Source organism: Chroicocephalus ridibundus, chromosome 7, assembly GCF_963924245.1.
Source record: "Chroicocephalus ridibundus chromosome 7, bChrRid1.1, whole genome shotgun sequence".
NCBI lineage: Eukaryota > Metazoa > Chordata > Aves > Charadriiformes > Laridae > Chroicocephalus > Chroicocephalus ridibundus.
The window spans coordinates 23,834,602-23,861,471 of NC_086290.1; the positions used below are offsets into that span (position 1 = coordinate 23,834,602).

A 26,870-nucleotide genomic window follows, 5' to 3' on the forward strand; every position below is an offset into this window, starting at 1 on the left:
AGATGAAAGAGCCACCGGTACAAGGAAGTGTGCTCACACCTCTGGAAGAGTTGCACACGGATAACTTCTAACCCGAAGCAGAAGTACGGGTTGGTTTTGGTTTTTTTTTTTTTTTTTTTTTTTAGAAATTTAAAGCAGAAGTGGTGTTTGAAAACCTTCAGAGATTTGGGAAAAAAATAACAACACAAAACCCATAACAGATTTTGCTTGAGCCCTTCTCTCTGACATTAGAGAACCTCTGCTTTAGAAACAGAAACGAGGAGGAACAGAGAAAGGAGTAAGAAATAACAATTAGGGAAAGGAAATTTGGTTTTGCTAAATCGACAGCATTCTGTTGGGGAGGGAAGTTATCCAAGCAAGTGATCCTGCAGCACAGCAAAACCCTCCCAGGACTTCCCAATCCAACTTCAACAGGAATGCTCAAATAAGAGCTTCCCAAACCCCAGTTACGGTAAAGAAAAACATCCCAATTTACTGCAAGTCAGCAAAAGCAAGAGTCCTTGACATGGTCATCAGTGTCTTCATCTGGCTGCAAAAAGCTTACCGTGGAAGTAACCTCTGGCTCACGGTCAATCCAGAAAAAAGAAAGCTTTACTGTCTGTGTAATGAGTTACTAGGCTATGAGGGGGAAAATAGGATGAAGCAATTAAGAAATCAGGGATCACCATAAATGCTGTGGCTCAAGGCTGCAATACCTTGACTCCTCTGTACTTTGCGTAGCTGAAACTCTTAGTACCGGTTTGTTTATTTTTTGCATGCTTGTCAACAATTCTGATTAAAAACATCTCAACCACTTAAATTATGCAAGAATTGTGACCGCCATGCAGAAACGTATCTCCAGAGCTGACCTCCAGCATGTTCCTGACACATGCCGTTTTAATCACAACTTAAAGAATCACCAACTCTGAATATTGAACGTAAAACTGGAGAGAATTTTCTAGATGTACTAGGAATAAGAGTTGCTACAAGAGTCCCAGAAGAGCTCTGGGTGGTAAATCATTTATGTTGCTTGAATATCAATTTGGCAATTAGGGTAAGAAATAAGAAGGAAGTGTTATCATATGCATGAAGCCCTGTACAGCAGAGTTCCAGGTAAGGATGGGGCACTTTTCAAACCCCCAAACAAACAGGAGTAGAGAGACTCTCGTGGCACCTGCGTTGATGATTGTGGGAACTACACTCACATAGAAGAGCCGTTTCCCAGGTCCCTGCTGGCACCAGGAGAACACGAAGGGGCTCAGGCTGGCACTTCTCAGAAGACACTGCTGCTCGGGGTTGCAGCTCTTCATAGCGAGTGCGGTTCAAGGTGCGTCCTGCTGCAGACAAGCCAACAGCGTGTTTCTGCAGTAATTGATCTACAGGGCACGGATTATATAAACAGTTGTTTCTCGCTCATTTCCACTCCATCGGCATCTCCCCTGATAAAAATGCACTTGTCAATACAGCAGCTGCTATCAACCGGCAGAACCATTAGCAGCTGCAATGTCTTTAACTGGAAACCCTAGGTGAGTTTTGGAAAGATGTTCGGAAAATACAGCTGCAAAGCCTCGGCGTGCAGCTGTGTGCAGACACAGACGAGAGCGGCAATTTTTTTCCGTGCCATTCTTCCATGGTTTGAAAAAACATAATGCCAATTTTCTCAGTTTCACTCGCTATAAATCCTTATTTAAGCATATCTGCACTAGTCTTTTTGACTATTTTGATAGTAAACTTGGTATCCAGATCCTATTTTCGGAAAAGACAGTCCAATTTCTTTTAAAGCTATTACTTTCACTTTAACAGGTTATTGTTTTCTGCAAATTTATCCTTACCTTTCTGCATCTCTGCATAGAAGACACAGCTATATTGTGCCCTGGAAGCAAACGCAGCGTGTCCAAAGCTGACCAGCTCTCTCTCCTCAGTGCTGTAGGACTGTAACATCGCGCTCCACGGCACTGCAAAACAGCCTGCCTTAAACCGTCGTGTGCAGGACCAACCCTTGAGCGTCAAGAGAAGCATTTCACTTCTTAAGACTATGGAAAATCCATGCCGGCAGCAAGAAGACGAACCACGGCGCGTGAGACAGCCTTCTTTGGGGACTGCTGCTGCTCAGGCTCTGAGCATCAGAAATAGCTGGCGATCGGGCAGAGATCAATGGGTGAGGTGGTCAAAGGTAAATGATAAACACAACTCGCTACAGCGACAGCGCACATATACTGCCGAAATACATATGCACAGACCAGAGCTAAATCTGCCTTTGCAATTAACGCCAGTCCCCAAACAAAATGAAATGCAGACAACTCCCCTTTCATCCCCAACCGCTTGTGGAAGAGGAAAAAAAAAAAGTCTTCATGCACCTATTTATCACAGCAAGCTTGACAGAGAGCTCGCAGCTGCCTTTACCACCACTGCCATCCTCACACCAGGAGCAGGAGGAAGGGCTGGAGGCACATCTCCTCCTGCAGGGACAGCCCAGCAGAGCGCCTGCCTCTGCTGCCGTTGCCCTACACACTCTCCAAGGATTGTATGAGAGCAAAGGAGGGCTGTGAAGTTGCTATAAACAGGTAGAGAAAAATAAACAATCGAGTTGCTCACCATACATTCAAGTGCTTTATCTGGCATCAACCAGGGCACATTTCATGTCTTTTCGGTTGACCAGAGTTTCAGAGCTTCATTGGAGCAGGACCCAAAAGCTTCAGTTTAACTCTACGGTATGAGGTGTGTCCCCTGCACGAAGATTCCTTAACACTTTTCAATTTTAAAATTTAATGACAACTGGGAGAAGAGAACCAAGGCTGGAACCTGGTTAGCGCACATTCAGAGCTTGGGGCCCTGAAACTCACTTTCATCCACGGGTACAAGACAGTGGAAGGGGGGGCGGGGGGAACCACCACCAAACCTTTGTGTTCCCATCAGTGATCTACCCAGTTTAATTTTGCTAGCTGTGCATTGCAAAATCAATGCTTACCTAAAGAGCTAGCCTCCTGTTGAGCAATATGGTCTATAACTCTGTTGCAACTGAAGCTGAGAGCAGGATGCTGCGCTCAGGAATACCCCCCCCCCTCCTCCCAAGCTCCCTCTGCTTCAGCTGGGATAACTCAGCTCTGCTTTTTCAGGACTGGAGAAGTGCAGAACACACCTGCTGCCAAGCCAGCTGCAACACACACAAACCACTGCACACCACCGTTCAGCTCTGCTTCTAACACCTCGTTTCTCTACCTTTATGGACTAGCTTTGCTGTCCTTAGCCACAACTATTCATAATGCGATAAGCACGCACATCACACCTCTCCCTGGCACCAAAGCCATGTGCCTCCGCAGAGCGCCTCAGGGGAAAGAGGTGGAAAGCCCACGGACATCACTGCTCAAGGAATGGCACTGCAGAGACAGCCGGCTGAACCTCCTTCCTTTGCTTTCTTGAAACTGGAATTCCATCCCAGAGAGTTAAATCGAGTCCTGCCTCTATCCTGTGAGACCACCTCTGATTGAGAAGTTTATTTCATAGAGCTTTTCAGAGATTCAAACAGTAGCAAACAACCAAATGCAAAGGTTAATATTGAGTGTTGCTAGAGAAAACTCACCTTTTCAAGTTGAGGAAGCAGCGTACTACATTAGCTTAGCTGAGAAAAAAAAATATTTTTGGAGGGTCTCTGGCAATTAGTTCAAATGTAAACACCTTCAAACAGGAGCTTATTCCAAGATGGGACGAGGAAAGCGGAGATGAATTGCAAGGCTGTGCCCCATAGAGAAGATGATGGGTCAGAGCCTAACGCCCAAACCAACCATCAGTAGTGACAGAGTGACACCAAAGTGCCTCTGAACAGATAAGTGAAGAACGCTATTTTACAGGGACTGTGTGATCGCTTAAACATTCATAAATCCCCCATAAAAGCTGGAGGCTATTTATCATCAATTTTAAACACAATAACTAAACTAAGCGCACTGCATTAGTCAGGAACATCTATTCGCTCCCCTGACATCTTCTGGGGTCCGCAAGGTTCTCATCTGAGCATTTGCTTTAAAACCTAGAGGATCACAACTGGCCAGGCAGCACTAAAACAGCAGATACAGAAATGTCTAAATATCCATTGTGTCACCCTCTGAGCCCGAAAGCCGCCTTCACAAAGAGTCATAAACTACTCGGCCGCCAAGATAACGCAGACTCTGCAGACCCCACGGACATTTTGCTGCAGCCTCAGGTGAGAAGTCATTCACTTCTCCCCAGCCCCTGTCTGAACACAGAGTGCCCAGGAGGCTTTTTTTCCCCTTTACATTTAAAAGAAGCGAGCTGAAGTCAGTCCCGGCTGGTTGCATGCCAATTATCTATATGTAAAGGAGCCATTCTGTTTAACTGGTGGTGTCCCTGCACATGCTGCTGTGGACTGCTGTCTCCCTCTCTGGGCAAACGGGGTACAGAGACAAAATGCTTGTTTCTGCACAAGAGAGGCATATATGTATTTGTATATATCTGCATAGAGGCATATATGTATTTCTATATATCTGCATATATGCATGTTCAATGCATACTTTGTATATATATGCATATTTAACAGCAGTAGTAATTCCCATCTGTCATGAAAACCCCATTAGACACTGATACTGGTTCCATTCAGACAGACCCTTGTATTTGCTTGCACAGATACCAAGAAATTGCTGTATTCCACATCCTTTTCCAGATACCTGCCCCGACGAGTTGCTGCAGGGAGCTCCCAACTGCTCATGCCCCTGAGCTCGGCAGCAGAGGCGGCAGCACCGCATTCGCCTGCGCTGTGCTCTACATTTGGAAGGCGATCTTTGCATCCATCGCAGCAAGGTGGTGTTTCCCACACACACACACTCCTCCCGTAAATGATGAAAGGTTCATTTATTCAGGCACCAACTACAGTGAGCTCTAGCTTACCTGGGAAAGCTTCCCATTCACCACAGGCGAGGAGAGTTTTCAAGACATGAATGTCTGTTTTATGAACATCTGCACTCCATGAATGCTCAGAGTAAGAAATTTATAAATGTGAGGATTGTACATATGGGCAATACATTATATCTCTAAGGAAAAAAAACATGAGATGCAAAACAGTACAAAAGCCTAAACCAGCACTGGTCCAAGATCATACTGCCTCATCTTCCAAAATTCACGGCAGAATATCCCTAGCTATTCCCTCCTTATCACGCCTCTCCAATATACTCTCTCAGCATACATCACAGTCCAAAAATCATCCTATTCCAGGTGGATATTCCTATTCCATGGATATCTAAAGCACAGACTACATCCCCACCTTGTGCAAGCCCACCCGATGCCATGCTGAGGAACAAAGATCCTCAAGTGAAAAAGAGGTGGTGTGGGAAGCCCCGTATCCTTAACAGCCATCCAGAACATGAGACCCCAAACCCTTCCTCAGCAAGATAAAAAGTTACCACTGCGCTAATCCGCCTAATGCCCCCAAAATGGCGTACTATCTTACAGCCTTCACCCAAATACTTATCAAGCAGGATACTGGAAAAGCTGGATTTTGGGAGGGAAGGCGGTAAGATGGTGAAAGTGAGCCCCCTCCCCAGCATGGATGCCACAAGACAGCAGTTCCTCTGAGCTCCCTCGGCGTTTTAGGGAAAGATTACAAAGCTTTAGAAACCAGCAGCTGCCTCAGGGTGAGATGCAAAATGATCAGCTTGACTCTGTGCCATGCTTCAGCTGACAGAGAAAACATCATTTTCAGCAGTGGCAGCAAGTCTGCAGGTGAGTGCAGGTTAAAGAATTGCTATTTGGAAAAAAAATTCCCAAACATGTAAGGGTTAGCAGCAGAGATAACAGCATTTTACCCAGCAGGTTTCATCCAGTATGAAATCTGGGGGAAATATTCCACAAGCACGTTATCCACTGTCTGAAACTAGCATTGAAATTTAGTCCTCTACCAGCAGGCTCTGTTTATTCCTTTCCCTCCTGTCAAAAGATAAGGCCCAGGTAAAAAGTCCTATGCAAAAGTCAGTGCAATTAATCCGCTAAATGATGATTCAGCAGCCATCACGTAGGAGTGAAAACAGTTAATTTCACAGCTTCAGGAGACAGCAACAAATGTCACACCTTCCTGATGCAAGCAGACATCAGCTACCCCCTCCCTTGTAGGTCTGAAAAGGCTTATGGATTTAAACCCACATTTCCTTTGAAGATAAACTATTGCAGCACTGTAATATAATAGTATAATAAACTGACAAAGTCTGCAAGATAATTTGTAGTGCCTTTAATCAAGACAGTTTCGAGTGGTTTCCCTTTATTTTTGTCTCAGTGTCATGGACAAATTAGAAGTTACAAAGATGTCAAGTGCATCCCCATAACAACAAGCATCTTTGAGACTCACCACCACTAATATCTATGTTTCCACAGTGCAACTCACAAACACGTACACAAAAGGCACATATGCAAGTTCAAATAATGCCATTACCTTTCAATTATGCATACATGAAAGCTTCTCCCGCCCATGGCATCTCTTAGCTGCCGCCCATGGACAGGGGCTTGCTTTCTCCTGAGGCTGTCCAGAACAGGGCAAAAGACCGAAACACAGAGCTGGAGACCCGACTGCTGGAAAAATTAATGTTCTCCTTAAAGTCTGAGTAGGCAGAACCTGACAGTCCTTACATACCATGCGCCAGAGACACCGGCTTTAAAAAAATTGTCCCACTTGGATCAGCAGTTTGAGTTATTATCTCCCTCCAACAGCAACCCACCATACACTCCCTCCCTCGACTTTTTTTTTTTTCTTAGTCCAGCTACAAATGTCCCTTAAAGATCAAGCAGGTAACAAACATACGTTATTATAGGAGATCATTCAACACCACTTTAAAGAAGTAAAATTCTATGAATTTCCTTGAATTTTTAATAAATACTTTTAACTTTTTTTATGCAAGTTTCAGTCTCCTTTTGTTTTGCAAAAGTTCAGATCTTATATGATAGAAAGAGGTATGGGGATAGGACAAATAAGAATGACAGAAAACCAGCTGGCTATCTCAGATCAAATGCATCCCCTCAAATTGCACCCTCTTCCCTGTTTTCACTGGAGGTTGTACGTTCACGTGTGCAAAACACAGGACGGTCTTGTCTGGTTTGGGAGGGGAAAAATTCACTCTGGACGACAGTAGCATTTTGCCAGTTCACCCTACACAAACTAATAGCAGGTGGTACTTTGAATCCTTCACCCTACCAGAAAGGCAATGCCAAAAAAAAACCAGCAAATATTAAGACACTACTGAATTCGCACTTCCAGTCAGAAAGAGCAAGATTTGAGGATGCTGTGATAAGAGAGAGGGGTTTTCTCTCCGCTTTCACCAACACTCATGCTCCCTGGCCAGACGACCTGCCACGGCTGGGCAACTCCAAGCCCTGGGAAGTTCTGCAACACAAGGTGGTGCTGGGACTCTCTTTTCCAGACAGGGACCCTTGCCAGACTTACTCCCTTGGGGATAAGGATTACACCAGCCAGACACGGGGAAAGCGGTGTTGGTGTTTTACAGCATGGGCAGATACAGACCTGATGGACAGAGCTGATGTGGGGGCTGCACTGTCGCTTCACGAACTGCACGACTATGGGCCTAATTGTTGCTTTGAGGAGAGGGAAGAGAGGCTCTGAGAAGCTCCGGCAGCTGAACATCCAAGTAATATTTGACAAATCAACAGCTTTATGTTCAGCCTCCTTATAAAAAGAGATTTTTTCACTTGGCAATAATTAAAGCTTTAAAAAAAAAAGGGTGAATTATAGCAACTATGCTAAATAAAAACGTGAAGTGACAAATGGCAGAGAAATACAGGTGCTACACTCAAAATGTTGCTGATCTGAAACTGCTAACTGCTTTTCATTTGTATTTTACATTTGCAAGACATGTTTTCTCTAACTCCTGTTTGTAGAATATCCATTACTTGTCTATTAATGAAGCCATTCAGTAAAGACGCGTATAGGCTCATACCTTATGTTACATACCAAGTCAAATTCAGCATTGCTCTACCAGCGTGCTTCTCTACCAAGCCTGCTTCCTACTGCCTGTGCATTCACGACAACATAAATACCTAAAACTCTATCCTCCAACATGGATTTTTTTAATCCCTGCTGCCATCCCAATATAAAAATCAAGCAGCAGGAGAGAAAGCCGGACTAAGAATACTAAGGGCAAGGACACAACTTGAGCAGAGATGTTCCATGTTTCCCTCACAGTGGACAGAAATATCCCCATTTGTGTAAATACAGCGTTAGTCAACAGGGCGACAAATCCGTACAGAGATAAATGTCGCACGCTGACGTCAGTGCCAGAGCAACCTAATCAAAGTACAGACTTCAACTATTTTTAAACCCTAGTTAAAAGTATTTTTCTTTAAAAAAAAAAAAAAACAACAAAACCAGTTATCATTAAAACTCATCTCTTAAAAAAAAAATCCCTTTGAAATATTCTGTATAGCAGTAAAACAGAGCTGAAGTATTTCTCTCTCTCTGGTACTGCGGACACAAAAGCGAAGCTGTACCCAACCCCGAAACTGGCTGTTCCATCCAATGCGTCACTGCACTAGAAAGCAGAAGATAAGGATTTGGGAAACCATATACACATCAGATTGGCACCAGCATTTGTATTGGAAATTTACCCAGACAGGTTAAAAATAACCCCGCGAATGTTTGCAGCCATGCTGAAGGTCGCTTTCAGCAGAGCTGCTGTTTTTATAGTAAGAGCTCCTGGCGACATGTGACTCGCTATTGCTAGTATTTTTGTCCCCAGAAAACACGCCGCACAATCAGGTTCCCTGGGATGAGAATTAAGGTCACAGAAGCTGGTGACAACCATTGTGACAGTGCCACAGCAGAGGAGTCAAGCCCAACACCTATTGACTGACTTGTTTTCCTTCTTACAACTAATCCTCCCCTGACTTACATTGAAAAAAGTCATTTCTCTCTACCAGCACTCTCTGGCCAACATTCCCGGTACGCATTTCTCTGGTTTTAAGCCCCATTACCAGAGGTCCCAGTTTCAATAACATGAGAGTCAGCACGGCGCGAGAAGTGTTTACATGGACCAAGCCGCAGAGCTTCTCAATCTCCTGGCCTTGCAGAGCACCAGCGTGGGGAGAACATCATTACCTTCAGAAAGGTGCCTTTGTAAGCAACCTGGCCAAACGTCCACGGTACCTAACCCGGGGAGATGTTCTCTGTGGTGACCCTGGGTACTCAGGCTGGGCTCCACCGTCTCCATTTAGAAAGGAAGCGATTCTGACTGGGAATGCCTGACACTGCCATCAGCTCTGGCTTCAGTGCCATCTCAAGGACTTCACAGGTGCAAGAGGCACTGCTACTTCCCTGCAGTTGTAAAGATTTCTATAAACTGTTCGGGGGGGGGCGGGGGTGGAGGGGGGAAGTATCTTCAATAGCTGTATCTCCAATTTAGGGGAATGGACTCAATCATGAAACTTCATCCTTACTGGAGACAACAGCAGGAGACAACTGGCCAAAGAACAGGAGAGAAAAGGCAGGCCATACGAAGTTACAATACAATCCACACTGTAAATTAGTATTTCAAGGTTGAATCTAAATATTCAGATCAGAATCAAGTTACAAGAGGAGACAATGAAATAACTTTTTCAGAGGATTTTTTTTTCTTTTTTTTTCTGAAGAGCATACAAGGAACACGCATACCATTTTTTTGCATTTCCATCCAGCCTCCTTTCCTTAATGTTTGCCCCCTTCCATAGAAGCCATACTCAGTACAGACTCAACACAGGATAAAAAACATAAGTATTTCCACAGGATACTTGGAACCAAAGTGAAACTACACTAAGTCCTGAAGTCCCCTCTGTCCTCTCCAGCAGTTCAGATACAGCATTCGTTATCCAGGCTCATCATTCAGTCATTACTTTGCGTTAGTAAAGCCGAACAGTAACCACATATAATGAACCCAAGTCCTCTTTCCAGGCTGTCCTTGAAAGGAGCGGTGGTACGGATTGGATGCCATTTGTAATGGCTGGCAGCAAGTGTTCACATTGATCTCCGATCCTCCTTCTTTGCTGGGTTTTCAAGGAAGAAACTTGCTTTTTAAAAGGAGCAAGAATCTTTAATTCATTGCCAGCACTTCCTTCGGCTCAAACATAAAACTGATTTAAGAGTTACTTGAAGTTATCTGTACTTAATAGATAAACGAAGATACCAGCTTCATGAAAGATTTCTGACTTATTCTTCCTCACAGAGACGCAGAAAGTAAAGGCCTGTTTAGCATCTAAGGTACGCTACACAGCAGCCACTCAGTAAAAAGCCGTCGGTGCAGAACAGGAAGATTTTTATTCAGCAGAACATGAAAGTCTCATCTATAACAAACCCGCAGCTGTCAGTGAAACAGCACACCGAGGGGAGCCCTAAGCCAGCGGTGCCAAAGCTGGACTGCGGTATGCAGCCGGGGTGCCCGACACAGCTCCCAGCACCCTCCCGCTCCCACCGAGAAATGGCATCGCCAGCCCCTGTGGCCGCCTCCACCAAGATACTGCTGGTGCCTGAGCTGAACCACACAGGGCAACACAGAAGGTAGAAAATAAATCTTTGGCAACAAAAAACCAAGGAGGTTAAAAAACAAGAGGGAAGGAAAGAGGAAAATTAAAGGCAGCTATCACTCAGTGAGATCATAGACGTGCCTCGACTTGTGAAGATGCATATGAAGATGAAAATAGATGTTTATTGATTTCTCTTTCAACCAAGGGGTTGCCTTATTTAATGGAAGACAGCAGAGATAAACCTCTTGGATAAAATACCAGTGGAAGAATCCATTTCCCCAATGGAAAGGATCAATGATTTATCCATTTTCCCTTTTATCCTCCTAGTCACACAGCAAACTTGAGAAAACGAACTAACTGCAGCTCCCGTCTGCTCTCCTCCCAGGTATTTCTTCAGCTAAAGAATCCACAGCAGAGTCTACACCAAACCTGTTTTGATAGGATTTTCTCTACATAACTTAATCAAGCACGATAAGCAAAACAGCTTCACTTGGAACACTACGTTTAGTGCAAAGTCTGCAGCTTGACCGTATAACCCATAGAGCCGGACATGCAAAGGTGGTCTCCCGGGACTAAGCAGTTTCGTCCAGCTCATTTTAAATTGGCAACACGCTAGCTCCCAGATCTGGAGTAGCACACAGACCTTAATTACGTGAAAGAACACAAGTACAGAATAACAAAGTCTTTAAGCAAGAACCATGCTGAGAGCTCTGAAGTCCCCTGCAGTACTTTCCCACCCCCACCAAATAAAACTCTGTATTCGGGGGGGGGGGGGGAAGGAATACAAAGTACATTTACTGTAATACTCACAGATGAAAAATTGTAATTGCTCTGCCTTGACATCTGGTTTCTATTTTGCTTCCATTATATCAGATTACATAACAAACAGATGATGCACCAGAGCTACGGAGTTCTTCTGCAAGTCTTGTGCGGATTTGTTGTTTACATTCTTGTTCATAAAAATTTAAGCTATGCCACACACATGGGCGTGTTTGAGGCAGACAAAGGCGAAGACAAACGAGCAGTTTTCAAAGGAAAAAGCAAGACTGATCTGGGGAGTTCTTTAAATCTGTATAGAAAATATTCCATTTCACAGTCCAGTTCAGAAATTGAATCTGCACATAACAGCACTTGCAGCTGTGCGAAGTTTACAGGAACAAGCCACAGGGAACACACAAGTTTACAACCGGGTGAAACAGTTAGGTAAGCAAGTGCCAAATTTAATGATGCAAACACAAATTCCACTCTGCCTTGTCACGGTACGGTTATCTAATGAAATGCAACTCTACATTGCTCGTGTCCCCACTCCATCTTCTAATTTGGGTCTGTTAAATGATTTTTATTTATTTTTTACAGCCAATGGTACTTTTAAGTGACTTCTGCTGTCATGGTGACTCAGTCTTAAGAGCATATGGCAAATGTGTCATTTTCAAAATCAGACACTTATTTTGCTGACCTTGTCCCTAGACACACGTTATAAACTTTCTTCTGAGTCAACAGCACATCCTTCCTCTGCAGCAATTCAGGAAGTCGTGCAGTTATTATAAAGCTGATTCAGCTGAATACAGGTGTATCTTCACACGCTGGTGAGGTTTCAGTCTCGTCTTCACTACGCAAAAGCAGCAGCATACCTTATCAGCACAGATTACCGATTTATTTCCAGAACATGCCTCCACGTGCTTCCTCCCTCAACGCTGCAAGATGCAACGGAACAGCTGCATCTGAGTATGCTGCATTTCAGAAACAGGATATAATAATGCAGTCGTGGAGTGATGGTAACATACAATGCCATCTCTGAAGCTTCTAAATGATGTGCTCAAACCTGCAATTTTATCCCCCAACCCCACAGTTATCAGTTCGAATGAAACCCCCCTGCCCAAAACACAACACAGGAACGAACAACCCAAGAGCTGCAAAATTACACAGCTTGTGATGGTCCTCTGCTTCAGGATGCTCCAGTTCCATCTGGAACAACTCTGAATCATTTACAAATCCCATATTCACAGAAAATCACATCCACAAAATATTTTCCATGGTTAGAACATGCAGCAAGTGACCCCAAACTGCAAGTTACCCCTAGGCTTCCCACTGCAAATTTAAGTTGTCAGCATGGCCTTCTTCACCTGCACTTTTGCATACGTCCATGTCCTGCAAAGCACAGGTAGAGCATTCAGGCCAGCAAAAACATCCAGGTTCTCAGGCACCATAATGGCAAGAACTATATACTCATCTAATGTAATATGTTACATTACTGATCACCTTGGGTTCTCTGTTTTCTTTCTTAGCAGTCCTAAACATCTCCTACTGCTCGCTGTCAGGCAGGACACTGGACTAGATATGCCTTCAGTCTGCTCAAGTACAACACTCTCCATAATGGAATTATAGCTTCCATAAAGACCAATTCCAATAGGCACTTTCCTGTTTTGGCCCACGGCAACCTCATCACCACAAGTTGTTTTTAAAAGAAGCAACCAGGGGACCCGCTTTGCACAAGAAGAATAAAAGAGGCAGAGTAACTCTCACAACAATTCAAGGGTGTAAATTTTGACCCTTAAGGGGATCCACAGGTCTCACATGGAGAAAAGGAGGCCTAACCCACAGCACGGGTGGCATAAATCCAGACTCTTATCATGAAGCATTTAACTGTGTATCATGCACAAGCACTTACAAGAACTAATTATCATTTTTCTTTGCATAAGCCCACTCACAGGAAATTCTGCAGGATGCGTATCCCTTTGATACCTAAAATTTCAGTGAATCACGTTGCAAGCAACTCCTCGTCCATACACCCTACTAAAAGGGGCTCATGCAAATGCAGCAAACTGACTCCCTTCACGTGCTTATCTACTGCCAGGCTTGCAGGCATCTAACTTTTAATCATTAGAACAGACAAAAACTTTCTAAAAAGAAAAGATTTTCTCTACCCTGTCTCTACCAAAATATCTTAGTATCTACAGGCCCTAAGAGCCTACAGGTAGCCCGGATATCTGAACCGAACCAACAAGAGCAGGTACAAGATGGCCATGCTTTGTTTGGGAAACGCCTGCCAAAACTCCCTGCAGATGGGACCTCTCCAAGTAGGAGGTTAGTAACATTTCTGTTGGAGCCAAATATCAAAATAATGAAAGCACTGATGGATATCACCTTAATGCTTTCCGATTTCCATAGGCCAGTTATTGGCTTTTCTCCCCACCTTCTTACATAAATCTCCACACATTTACATTATGTGGTATATAGACGACCTCGGAAATGTTGAAGGCATTAGTCATGGGCAGACCAGTGGAAAAATACTCCAAAATACCATAGTTTTCAAGACGCTTATCCCTCAGGTACTACAAGCATCTGCTGCCAGCTCTGGCAAACACAAAAGCAAAAAGAATACTTCACCAGTGAAAGAGAATCACTTCTGGCCATGTCTTAACAAGTTTATCATTAAGCACCAAGCGAGCAATTAATAGTATTAATCTCAGAACATACAGACAGTACTAGGTGTATTCAACTTCTCACCATGAGGTGCTTTTTCCCTCTGAATGTTTCCACACTGGACTAGGTTCTTAGCAAGCCCAGGAAGAAGTACTCAAAGCAGCAGCTTGGGGAAGACAGAAAGGAAAAGGAAAAAAAAAAAAACCACAGAAGAAAATAAAGCAATGCCACCTCCCGTTACAAAACAGCAAACACTGAGATATTTAAGGTCTCCTAAGGAGGTTCCATGAAAACAGCAAGGAGCAAAGGCAGGGCTGCTGTAGCCAACAGCCCCAGTGCTGTTCAGAGGAGACCACAAGGGATGGCAGCTCCTTACCCCAGCACGTAGCCTATCCCCATCCCGAGCTACCCCAGCTTTGCTCTTGTTCTTTAAGCACCAAAATTAATGTATTTATTCTTCCGTTTCAACTTCAAAAGTTCTTTACATGGCCATCTATTAAAACATATCAGGGTCACATCACACACCTAAAACAATTTAACTGCAAGAGCTTTCTTACAAATCTCAGAAATCCTAGTGGTTGGGTGTATTACTCAAAGGTAGCCTGGTTTTTTTGGTAGTTTGGCAAGACAAAATTTGTAATTGGGGTAAAAACCTGTTATTGGACTAGGAAAAAAATTAACAACGAGTTCCCAATACCTTGTGTCAGCAAGCAAAGCTGCATTTACGCTATTTCGACTGCAAAACCCGCAATGGATCCAGCTTTCTGTGAAACATTCATGCTAAAGACAGAAACACCCAACACACTCCCAGGGGAAGCTGTCACATTGGAAAGAGGGCAACCACCCGCTAGCCAAAAGGAGAAACACCTTCACATTTCGGTGTGGATAAATTAACATCTAATTTGACTCACTTCAGTTATCCTCCAGCTGAACTGAACTCCTGCTTGCAGTAGCTTAACTCGCTCCTAGTAAGACATGGTGCCTACCTCATCTCCTAGCCCACGCTGATGAGATGTTTATAGCTGGTCAAGAAGTTCAAAGCACTGGACTGTTCTTTGAATACCTCCCTCCTGCTGATGGGGATGGGGCAGGACAGGGAGCAAAAGGGTCCTCTCAAAAAAAAAATCAGCACACGACTCCAGTCATAACAAGTCCTTGAGCACGCCAAGAGCAGAACAGTAAACTCCATGGGGAGGATGAGGGATGCAGAGAGAGTCTTTATTTTATGCTTCCTGGCATTTTTATTTAGAGCAGCAAGCGATGCTGTGAGAAAATGGGCTACACGGCTCTGACTCTCTCGGAGGCCTGGACGAAAACACTGCTTCTTCAGCACCAAAATTTTAAGTGTTATTCATTCCTGCTTGTCATCTGTAAGCAAATTACTCCTCCATTCATTACACACTGGCAGAATGCAAAGGCGTAGTGCAGAAGCCTTCACTTTTACTATTATAAATGATGTTATTTTTTGCCTTTAAGCCTCCGGTATCACAAATCACATACCCTTCACATGCATCACCCCCAGCTCCCTCCACTCAGCTATTGTGTCTTCCCAAGCTGTAGGTGTTTTCCTCCCGTAGCTTCACCGCCTGAGAGCAATCAGGAGCGAGTTGTGACATCTGGCTGCTCTGCTACGGCACGGCAGCATTGCAAAGAGTTGCGTGTGTAAGGCTGTGTACAACTGCTTATTTATAGGACAGTCCAATTAATAAAGAGCTGCACAGGGCCAGCACACCACGGCTGATGACACAGCTGTCACAAAGACCGCCCAATTTACGCTCAACCCCCTGAGCTTTCAACATTAACTTCACCTTTCAACACAGAACAAACTGCCATGGCCGTTCAGCATCAGACAATGCCAGGCATCCAAAACCTCGGCACACGTTGTGTTTTCTGCCCTCTCATCTGTTTCCACCAGCAATAAGTTTTCACTTCTGCTCAAATGTCAGACAAAACATCTTTAAGCTGCCAGCACGCTCCTCTGCTGGCGCAGCCAAGGGCGTTCTGCAAAGGTCAGTGGTTTGAAGAATCTGCGCAACGTTTTAGAAAGCCCTGTGAGCATGTGATGCTTGGGATGAGAGACTGATCCGTAATTAGATTTGTTATCCTAGAAAGAGGTCCACAGCAGCATTTTAACAAGTCCAATACCAGGGGTCAGGGGAAACCCACACACTTGAGTTTATTTCCTTGGTATCTAAAAAAGGGCTGGAGCTGAAACTACAGTCTGGAGACCAGCATGGGTGCATGCAGCCCCGTGTTCACTAGCAGGGGCAGGGCCGCCTGCCTCAGTTGTGTCGAAGAGCACCACAGCTCAAATAGCTCTGGCTGCATCTAACACATGAATCAGGTTATGTGGAAGCTCCGAGTCACAAGTTTTCTAATTAAAGGAATCAGCGAGCAATCAGTGGAAGTGTCCAGCAGGCTCCATTAGTTTCAGTTTGGGAGGAGAAGGGAGGAGAAACACCCTGGTTTGAGTTTTCCTCCCCACATCATCACTCTGCACAAAGGCATCCTCTGCACAGTTTAGTCAGCAAAGTTACCAACTTGGAAGTGGCAGAGGGGTAAATAAAGGGGATCCAAGCTGATAAATCATTTAAAATTTGCCAATACAAAGAATATATTAACAAACCAGGATGTTAGTAACAACTTGTGAATGTGACAAAAACAGTCAGGCTCATACACATGACGAAAATGTAGCCTTGCGGGAAAACAGATGAAAAAAAAAAAATAAGTTAAGAGTGAATACCGAGCATTCCGCCTCCTTCAAAATAAAAGCCTGTTACAATCTCGCTGACAACAGCTTCTAAACACTACTTACTACTTCTTAGTGCAAAATAATTCCAATTTAAGATATTGGGGAGGGGGAAGCCACTACAGTTCAAAAGAAATAGTCCCACACTTGTTTCTTGCAAGAAAAGAAAAGGAGTTTCTAAGCACAATCAAAGTTATCTTTCAACACAACCACGTCTCATACTTTTGCTTGCTAAAGCCACAAGTGCATGTGTGTCTAAACCAAGTACATGCGTAATTATTTCAGTATAAAAACCAAGCTCCTTCTGCAGAGCTCTGTAGGCTTCAGGAGCTGAAAAAGCAAAACGCAGCAGGGCAAGCACCCTCCTTTAGGCCAGCCCTGCTCCCCCCTCACCTTCCCCAGGAGGGAGGGCTCAGCACACAGCAGAGTCAGGCTCCCACAGCTAAAAAAAAAAAAAAAAAAAATAAAAATCCGACTCTCCTGACTGGCGGTTTCTGAACAACCATTCTCCAGCCAGCCTCTCATGAAGAAAGCAGCCTCAACAGTAAAATACAAACCAAAATAAGCAGGAAAGAAGGAATTCTAGTGCCCATATGAAGCTATTTTAAACTTCCTTCCAGAAGGAAGGAAACCGATATGGTTTTAGGCTACAAGGCCCCCTTGCTCCTGCTAAAAGTCCCAGCCAGCGCATGGGCTGCTGTGGTCTGCCCTCCTTACAGCTCGGCATTGATGAAGGGCTGCTGAGGGTCTGACAGATATTGTAACCTTAACAGGACAACAGCAAGGCAAATAAGGACTGGCTTTCAATGAAAGCATCTACTCAGCAGCAGTGTCACCTACCCTTACCCTGAGACCAAGGCACAGAGAGCAAATGCATTACCAACTCATTGGCCAGGCAAAGGCTGCACTGCCTGTGTCCAGTTTTAACTCGCTTCTCCAGCCTAAGTCTTACCAAGGCTGGCGTTTCTCTAGATGGTGTCTAGGTGGCCAACCCCAAAAATTTACAAAAATGTTACTAGATTCATCCTGCCACACTATGCATGCTGTGATGGGGCACTACCAGCATGCTGGATGCTCCAGGAACAAGCACCAGTGAAGTTGATACTGCAGCAGCCATTAGACGGGGCAGCAACTTCTCAGAGGCCCCTCTTGGGACTTCAGGCACAAAGAAAGTCAGACATGAATGTGTAATGGCCAGTGCTGGGCACCTTCCACTGCTCAAACAGCAGCCCAGAAAGCTCCCAGAACCAGCCCTCACCTCCATGGAGGTAAACAACCATGCCATGTCCCAGCCTGATTAACGTATTTAATCTCCATCTCTTCAGCGATCAATTCCCAGGGAAAGGCAAAGCACACCTTGATTTAACACACAGCTTTACTCAGCAATTAGAAACACAACCCATCTTTAGCACAACATCATTTATCATCTATACCACAGCAGGCTGATACCCCATTTATTTAAAGGTATGTCAGACACCTGAAACAGGGAGAGAGAGAGAGTGTGTCTGTGTGTGTTGACAAGCAAGCTACAACACCCCGATCCAACATCAGGCCACAGAAAAGCAGAGCCCGAGCCTAACACACCCCTAAGGAATAAACTTTCTCCACCAACAGTAGGAGGCTGGACAGACAAGTGACAACACAGCAGTGTCACACATGCTAGCGAACAGGATCTGATCTGCACCTTCTGCGGAGCTGGTATCTGAACCAAAAGATGGCCCCATAGCCAACTTCAACAAAAAGTCCTTCACAAATTCACGGTTTAGTAACCAAGGCAGATTTAGGATAGACATATACACACACGTATATACGCACACATAATTGCACGTAACCCCACACCCCTGAATCAACTCAAAACAGCCTTGTTGCTGTCTAACAGCATCATATACTCCTAAGCAGTCACTTTCTGCCAAGATCCTCCAATTCAGACTAGGCACAGATTCCCACTATAGGTACAGCACAAAAGCATAAATGCCACCATCTGACTTTACAATTAAAATAACAAAGAGTCCATGCGGTCTGCACACCGACATGGGTATGGGCAAGCAGCTGCCGAAAAGCCACACTGATACAACCACCGCTGCCTTTTCCTGCAACTTTCAACATCTTGTGGCTTCTCTGGCACCACCAGGCACATCTCAGATGTAGCAATAAACAAACTACAAGGGGAAATATTTTTAAAGAAATATTTTAATTCTCAAGCCTCAAGCTCTAATGGGAAAAGGGGAGGGGGGAATTATTCACTGCACATATTATCCATTAAACTTGACCAAGACATGTAAATCTCTTTATGAATATTAGTTTACAACTAAAGATAAGAGGAGACATTAATGCTGCAGCTCCAACACTTGGCACATGATTGATCCTGTACTAAAAAACACAGAGCTTGTCAAATCTCTGCTTGGGGCTGAGAACAAATCAGGCTTTCCTTTCTGGAAAGTCAACTTTAAATGGGCAGTTTTCTCATCAAATAGACAGGTATTATATCTCCAAAAGTATTTAAAGACACAAATCACACAAAGGCCTGCCCTTTCAGGCTTCCTCCCGCCTGCAGTAGGCTGACATGGGCATTAGGATCGACAGATTGATTGTTTTTCAAAGGACAGAAAGAATACTTGCAGAAGTTTATTGAGAAACAGTTTGTTTGATTGCAGCTACAGCAGGTTCCTCAAAATTGGCAAAAATAACTTCAAAAGTTTTCATCCAGGAGTGGGATGTCTAAGAATTTTTCCCCTACCCCTCCACCAGCAGTTTTTGTTTGTATTTAGATACAGTTTAAGAGAATACATTAAAAAAAAAATGCATCTCAACTTTAGAAATATTCTTAACATTTCTCTGCCATTTGGTCCATCAACTACCCAATTTACAGGCAGGGGAGATGCAGGGCATTGGTGCTAGTGATGCACATGGGAGGAGGAAGATGCTTCCAGAAAGACCGAGCAGGCTGTTTCATCAAGGCATTCTCCAAGGAGAAACCATTGGAGTTTTGGGGACCAGCAGGTTGCATCCCAACCTCCGGTTCACACTAACAAGCAGCTGCACACATATCATTTCGGCCTCTTCAGCAGCTCCCTCAAGCTTCTCCACAAGAATCAAAACGCAGCAAGAAGACTGAGTCTGAAGTGTTAGACTGCAGCTACTCCGTCATGGGAGGGGGGAAAGGTCTTTAAGTCCATCATGTTTCTTTAGTGTCCCTTATCAGTAGGACAACATTTCGTGGTATTCAGTCACTTCAAACACCTCACATCTTTGCTTTGCTCTTTTCCTGCTTTATGGGGAGTTGGGAGGAATGCTGTCGATAAGCTACTGACATTTTTTGCGATGACTTGAGCGCGTTACTCCAGCAGAGAGGCAGCTCCATCAGCCACTGCCATACACTGACACCGACCTGCAGGCGTCTGCAGCACCCCAACAATCTGAGCGGCACAACTTGTCTTATCCTGCCACTGCCGTGGCTTGTCACAAGGCACGCAGCAATGCGTGGGCCACACTCAGTACACCCTGATTACTGCTAATAGTAAACTTGTTGCAGAGAAGGATACCAAACAAACAAACAAAACACACACAAAACCCCTCCGAAACCACCTTGCACAGCTTTTTGCAATAGGAGAGCAACTTGAAGATGAGTATTTGCTTTACTGTTCAGATGTACTTTTTATTATTTTTGAGACCAGCTTTGCAACTGGATCTCTGAACTGAGACAGGCGTACAGATCGCAGTGACTGGTGCACTTGAAATGTGCTGTCATCCTGGCAATTAAATCCAAGTTTTCTTCCTCCTACCTAATAAATACAGACACTACATTTCCCAAAAATTAAGCTCTACCTTGTCTTTAAAATCTGCTAAGTCATTCGCCAGGTTTCTTACCTTCCATCTCTTCAAGCATTCAGCACCCGGTTTGCACAACAACTGTCCTTCAAGCAAATGGCTTTGTAGAAAGCTTCTTTCATCCAATTGCTAGACCATCTAAAGATCAAATGACTGTTGCCTAATTACTTTGGGCAATTATCTCCAAAACATCCCCTTCTTTTGTGCAATGCTATCCATATTCTCCCTGACAAAAGCAAACACTAGTTCTGCTTTGCAGAATTACCATAAGAAAAAAAAAAAATCAGCCCGAGCAACCAGCTCAAAGATGAGCCTTCCCAAGTGACCAAAGGTGAAGGAGTGAAAAGAGGTCTCGGACTGACTCAGAAGCATCCCTAAAGATAGAGAGTATGAAGCAGGCCACCAACCATTGCAGATGCTCTTCTGAGCTTGGCTTTCAGCCTTTCAGTCCCTAAAGGGGACCTACAGGAGAGACGGGGAGGGACTCTTTATGAGGGAATGGAGCAATAGGACAAGGGGTAATGGTTTCAAACTAAAAAAGGGGAGATTTAGATTGGAGATTAGGAAGAAATTCTTTACTGTGAGGGTGGTGAGGCACTGGAACAGGTTGCCCAGAGAAGCTGTGGATGCCCCATCCCTGGAGGGGTTCAAGGCCAGGCTGGATGGGGCTTTGAGCAACCTGGTGTGGTGGGAGGTGTCCCTGCCCAGGGCAGGGGTTTGGAACTGGATGATCTTCAAGGTCCCTTCCAACCCGAACCATTCTGTGATTCTATGATCTCTGAAGTGATAACCCACAGGTAGTCTGGGAACAGAGGACTGCAACAGCCGAGCTGCGAAACAACTGACAAAGACCAGGCCAGCAAGAGGTAAGCAGATGTGAGGAGCAGCCAGGGTCACCGAAGAAAACCAGCAAAGCCTCAAGTACCAGGGTCACACAGGCTGCGATCTTCATTTCATAACTAGCGCAAACATAACGCAAGCAAGGGAGGTATGATGAGAAAGGCATTTGTTCATAGCTCTAAAAACGCACACATTTGTTCTAGTAAATAACACAAATGTGCCTAAAAACGTTATCCTCTAAGGTAGTTGTAAAACAGCATTTTTTTTAATATAAAATACAATTAAAGAATTTAAGAAGCTAACAGGGGAAAGAGAGGCCCAACTTGTAACCTGAAATGCAGCAGCTCTGATATCCCACCAAGCATCCCGTCTTGGACCTGACCACTTTGCAGCTGCAAAATTAGCAACCTCTGGCCTACTTTCAGGCATGTTAGAGTCCAACTGTATTTACGCTGACTGAGACAGGCAAAGGTTGTGACGATTTATTGACGCAAGAGCTATTTCATGCTCCATGCCAGAAATTAATCAGTGGAGGAGGAGGAATTCTCTTCAAGCACCCTGTTAGAAAGCGCTTTGGTGAAGTGCTAAAAACAACAAGCTGAGGTCTTGCGTGACAAACGTGATAAAAAAAAAATTAAAAGGAGAGCTTTTACACAGCAGCTCTTTTAGACAGACTTCGGAAGTCACAAGGAGCTACTGCCTGAACAGAACTAACGCGCTTACCTTTCCCCGTGCAAAAGAAAACAGAAGAGAAAACTAATTCAGAGAGTTCCCAAACCTTTCTCAACATAAACTGATGCTGTATTTCTTCATATCACTCTGTCTCAAACGCATCTGGGGGAGGCAGAGGTGACAATTAAGGTGTCCTGACCCGTCAAGCTCGTCGTTGGCTCTACCTGCTGCAATTCTGGATACAAAGGAGTAAACCAGAGGCAGAAGTCCTATCACCTATTTGAAAAAGCTACTCCAGAAAGCTACATTTTAAAGAAAAAAAAAAAAAAAAACACAAACCAAGAATCTTTAAGGCAGACTGAATGAACAGCATCACCCCTACCTGCCAAGAAGCCATCACGATAAAACTGTCAAAGAGTTACGAGCCTGCAAAACAGGCCTTCCACCTGCTGGAAAGAAAAAAAAAAATAATCTAATGCCAATCAGATACTTGCTGCTAGTGGGGAACAGATGCCAAAGCCCTGCTTCTGAGTTTGTTAAGCTGCAAGGATTGCATGCCTTCTCCTGGCAAAGGTTGTGTGAGACCGGTGGTACCTTATTTAGAACAAACCAAGTACTTGGAAGTTTCAGAGATTTTTCTAAAGAGACAAACGTCAAAGATTCAATACTTGGATGGAATATCAGAGTTCGGTGTATGGGCTCTGGTATTTTTATCCTTCTGGGTTATTTTTTGACCACAGAAGAGAAAGAGTGTTAGCTTGGTCTAGTTCAGGCTTTTATGTCTTCCTACAAGAGCAGCTCAAACATTTTATGGAACAGGAGCACACTAGTGTGAAAAAAGTTTTAAACTAAGACATTTCTTTTTATAGCTAGCAAAAAACAAAGGTCAACAGTTAAAGGAGAGGGGGAAGTCTGTTTAACTAGAAAGTGTAAGTTTTTAATGCTGAAATAGAATAGCAAAAAAATCCTTCTCAATGGATTCTCTTAAAATCACCAGAAAAAACAGACCACACTTCTCTGCCTGAAGAATTGTTGATTGATCAAAAATACTGAAACCAACTTTACAGAAGCAGTAAGAAAAAAACCTGCCCTCTGATCTCTCAACAAATAAACCAACCAAAGGGGGCATTACCTATCTCCCAGCTGCACCCAGCTTGACTGGCTGTACATCTCAAGTGACCGCACGTACAAATAACTGCATTGATCTTGGTCTATTGATTAGAAGGTGAAACCTGACAGCAGAGTCATTACACAGGAGTTCATGGACAGCAACATCTATTAAAAAAAAAGTCAAAATACACAATACAATGCGTACACTGCCAAGACAGGCATCAAACCCCACACCCCCTCAACCCCAACGCCCACACTCCTTGCTATTACATCAAGTCTGATGGGGTTACACAACTACAGCAGTAGCTTTTTAGAACAAAATGGTTACCTGAAGCCAAAGCTAGCAGTTCAAAGCTCACAAACTAGACCTCACTCCTATTGCAATTTTCCCTGTAAAGCTATTTATGTTGTTTGGCAGCGTAACACCTACAAACAAAGTAAGTACATAGATTCTTGAATAGTGACAGGGTCAGGATTGATTTAAAAAAAAAAAATTTCTTTGAATTCATCTGTCATTTCTCCAACATCCTGATCCCAGCCCTACCACAGAGCACAGCTGTAGCATGGTGACAGCTTCCAGCAGTTCCCTCCACTGCAAGCAGCTTTACCTTGCCCATCAGTAGGAGTCTCTCCTGGAGGAGAAGGTGTCACTGGCAAAATCCTATTTGCTCATGTTCAAGTCAACAAGTACCAATACACAAAGGAAGATGATTTATTTTTTTTTCAGCACTGGGATTATTCATCCCTTGGTACAACCAAAACAGTGCAAAACAAAAGTGATGGAACGGTTTTGTACAACTGATCTCCATCAGTATCCCAGCACCCAGGTCCAGTGCTTACAGTGAAGACCTCAGATGCCACCAACTCCACTCCTCAACACTCAGTGGAAGGAAGCAGACCCTCAAAAACATCGATTTCAGACGTGTGAGCTCTGAAACAGAGGGAGTCAATGCAACACTCCTCATGCAGCAAGGTCCAACTATGCAACTCCCTGCAAATGCCAAAGCTTAAGCAGCTTCCAAAAGCAACAGGATCGATAATGTAAAATTTACCACACCCAGCCCCCAAAAATCCCAAGTCATACGTGATTAGAGGTTGAGAGGATATATTAATGGCTGTTGCTACAATCTTACCTGTTCTCACCCTCTTTCCCAGGCATCCACAGCTAGATGTGGTCAGGCTCCCAGACCTGGTCTCCCCAGGGCTGACCTTGCACAGCCATCCTTGCAGAATGCACTCAAGACTTCACAACTCATGCCTTCAAAATAAATCTGATGTTGCTTCATCAAAGTTGGGCAGACCAGATACAAACACTGGGAAGATTAAGTCTAGTCTGTGGATTCCCTGGCAAAGCCTGCGCTGCTGGTGTTCAAAGGAGGATTAAAAATGCTTCACTGAACCCCCCACACAGGCACGGGCTTCTGGTAACACTCAGAAGAATTGGTGCCACCAGTGGTACCTTCAAGCTGAGCTTCTCCAGAGATACTGGCGGACAGGGAAAGGCCTTCACAATCAGGAAGACACATTGTTAGGAAAGTTAAATGACAATCAAAGAGAAGCAGTTTAGCAGTACCTTTGTAAACAGACTTAGCTGAAGAACTTGTGAATACAAGTGCATTAACCAGCAAACATTCCCAATTACGGTCCTGATATGGACCCTCCCCTTGGGCTGACAGCAGCGTGGTGGGGAAATCAGTGAAGCGGTAACCCATGAAGCCAGGTGAAGGCAGAGCATGGCTGTGCTATAAGGTCCGTAAGCTGCAACAGCAGCTTTCCAGGGTATTGCCGGATCTGTTGTAGTCCCAAAGGGCTTTTACATACTACTTATCTGTTTTTTAAGCCTTAAAAAAAATTAAGCTTGAATCACGCTTGAAATTCAAGACAAATCCCTAAATCGTTACAGTCAGCACACACTTCTTTGTTTGAAAGAAGATATTAAGTAATCTTGATCTAGTTCAGTTTCAAGGAAATCGCAAGAAGACAGGAGGATCTCAAAAAAGCCCATGAGTATTTTTCTGTATGTAATTCAGCTAATACTAGCTTTTGAAAAGCTAAAAGTTTACTTCAGCACATCAGTCTCTCAAGCATCATTTAGCCAAACCCTGACAGTAGTTCCTGCAGGGAACACCAAGAGCCCTGCCGCATTTCAAAGCGGACAAGGGCACTGCAGCTAAAGCATCTGATTTCCTCAGTAACTGATGAAACAACAGTATTTTGATTTCAGTTATAGAAACAAAGGGTTTAAAAGATTTGCTGATACACTAATTTTAGTTTTCTTAAAAGGAAGAATGATTTGTATGCCCCGTTTCTCATTAGTTATCACATGAAAGATGCTAAAGAAGATTCAACTTGCCTATTTTCTTCTTGCAAGGAAGTCACTGGAGCCGTGGCCCCTGCCCCAGCCAGCCTCTAACTCTCAGAAACCCCAATGGACAAGGGAAAGAACAGCAAGTACCACAGCTCAAGAAATTAAAAAAAAAAAAAATTAAAGAGAAGGGATAGGGATAGGAATAGAAAAGAGGACAGCAACACACTGCACAACTTGCCATTGAGTCTCCATTCGGCCAGACAATCACAACGGCTCAAAAACCAAAGTGGATGCTGCAGTTTTACTCTGAAGCACACAGCAGAGGGTTAAACTCTGCTAATCCTACCTCAGTAACTGGGCAACACTACCAGTTAATTAGCTAAATCAATTATTTGAGATCTAATCCCACTGAGCATCTTTGAAGTTCCTAAGAGCAAAATCACAAAAACTAGAAAACAGCCATATAAAGTTACCCTAAAATCCATGCAGCGTTGTATTTCATAGGTGTCACCTATGAATAAGATCACTCTCATTTATTTGTAATAATGCTTTTCTGCCGTCACAGTTTGGCTAAGAAGTATTCCGTGCTTCACCCAGACTTTTGACCACTCCACTTGGTACCTCAAACCTTGCAGGTGTCAGTGCACTTCAAAGGCCTTTCTCGCTTAGCAGCCTAAACAGAAGAGAACAAAGGGTGAGGGGAAATTCATGGTACATTGCAACCTATGGAGGGAAAGGGACTTGCCAAGCCTTTACTGAAGGATGATAAAATTAACACATCCGCAATTTTTGCTTCTCCAGTAAGGCACCTGGTACTCCACGTTCAGCCACTCCTGGCTACTTGCTGACTGTAAAGACAGTTTCTACAGATGTTAAGGGATAAAAAAAGAATATATACTAAAAACTACACTGAAAGAAGAAACCTCATTGCAGTTGTTTCTCCACTCTTCTCCCCAACTCAACAATATGAAAACTTCTTTTAAAAAAATTCCAAAAGCTTTTGACCAAAAACTCAAAAATAAGGCAACGCTTTTTCTTTTGCAGTGAGGATAAGCAGTACCTGTAAAAGTACAGGTAGCCAAATAGCTAAATTCCTAGACTTACAGGATAAAAAATGTCATGTATGGCTGACATCCATCTGAGAATAAATAGAATTTTGGACTCTGCTCCTGAATCACTTTCAGAATCAATGGGATGACTAAAGTGTTCCTTCAACATCAGCTCTGTCCTAATTGATCTGACCACATGAAAGGCACACAAACAAGCCTCATCAGTGTGAGAGCGTGGCACGGAGGCAACAAGTTGAGTAATTTAAAATATATGCTGAGAATATACTCCTTGTTATAGTCCAGGTACAAGTTTTATTTGGGGAAGTATACATGAGATAAGGTACAGGTCAAACTGAGGTTGACCAAAAGTGAATAACAAAAATGCAGTAACCATACAGAAAAAAGTTTC

The 26,870-nt window shown here is 43.9% G+C and overlaps 1 protein-coding gene across 12 annotated transcripts in view; it reads right to left on the minus strand.

Annotated features, from left to right (window-relative positions):
• The window catches only part of HDAC4 (histone deacetylase 4), a 261,962-nt gene that overhangs the window by 201,332 nt on the left and 33,760 nt on the right, over positions 1–26,870 (minus strand). For 3 of the 12 annotated variants that reach the window (XM_063342469.1, XM_063342470.1, XM_063342464.1), the window contains exon 1: positions 1,812–1,936. The exons of 2 other annotated variants lie outside the window; for them this stretch is intronic. In XM_063342469.1, coding sequence (XP_063198539.1) covers positions 1,812–1,920 — 109 coding nt within the window. In that variant the 5' untranslated portion in view covers positions 1,921–1,936. Of the gene's footprint in view, positions 1–1,811; positions 1,938–2,574; positions 2,695–15,405; positions 15,453–26,870 lie in introns of those variants that run through there. 7 more of the 12 variants (XM_063342472.1, XM_063342471.1, XM_063342467.1 and 4 more) reach the window with 4 other exon arrangements.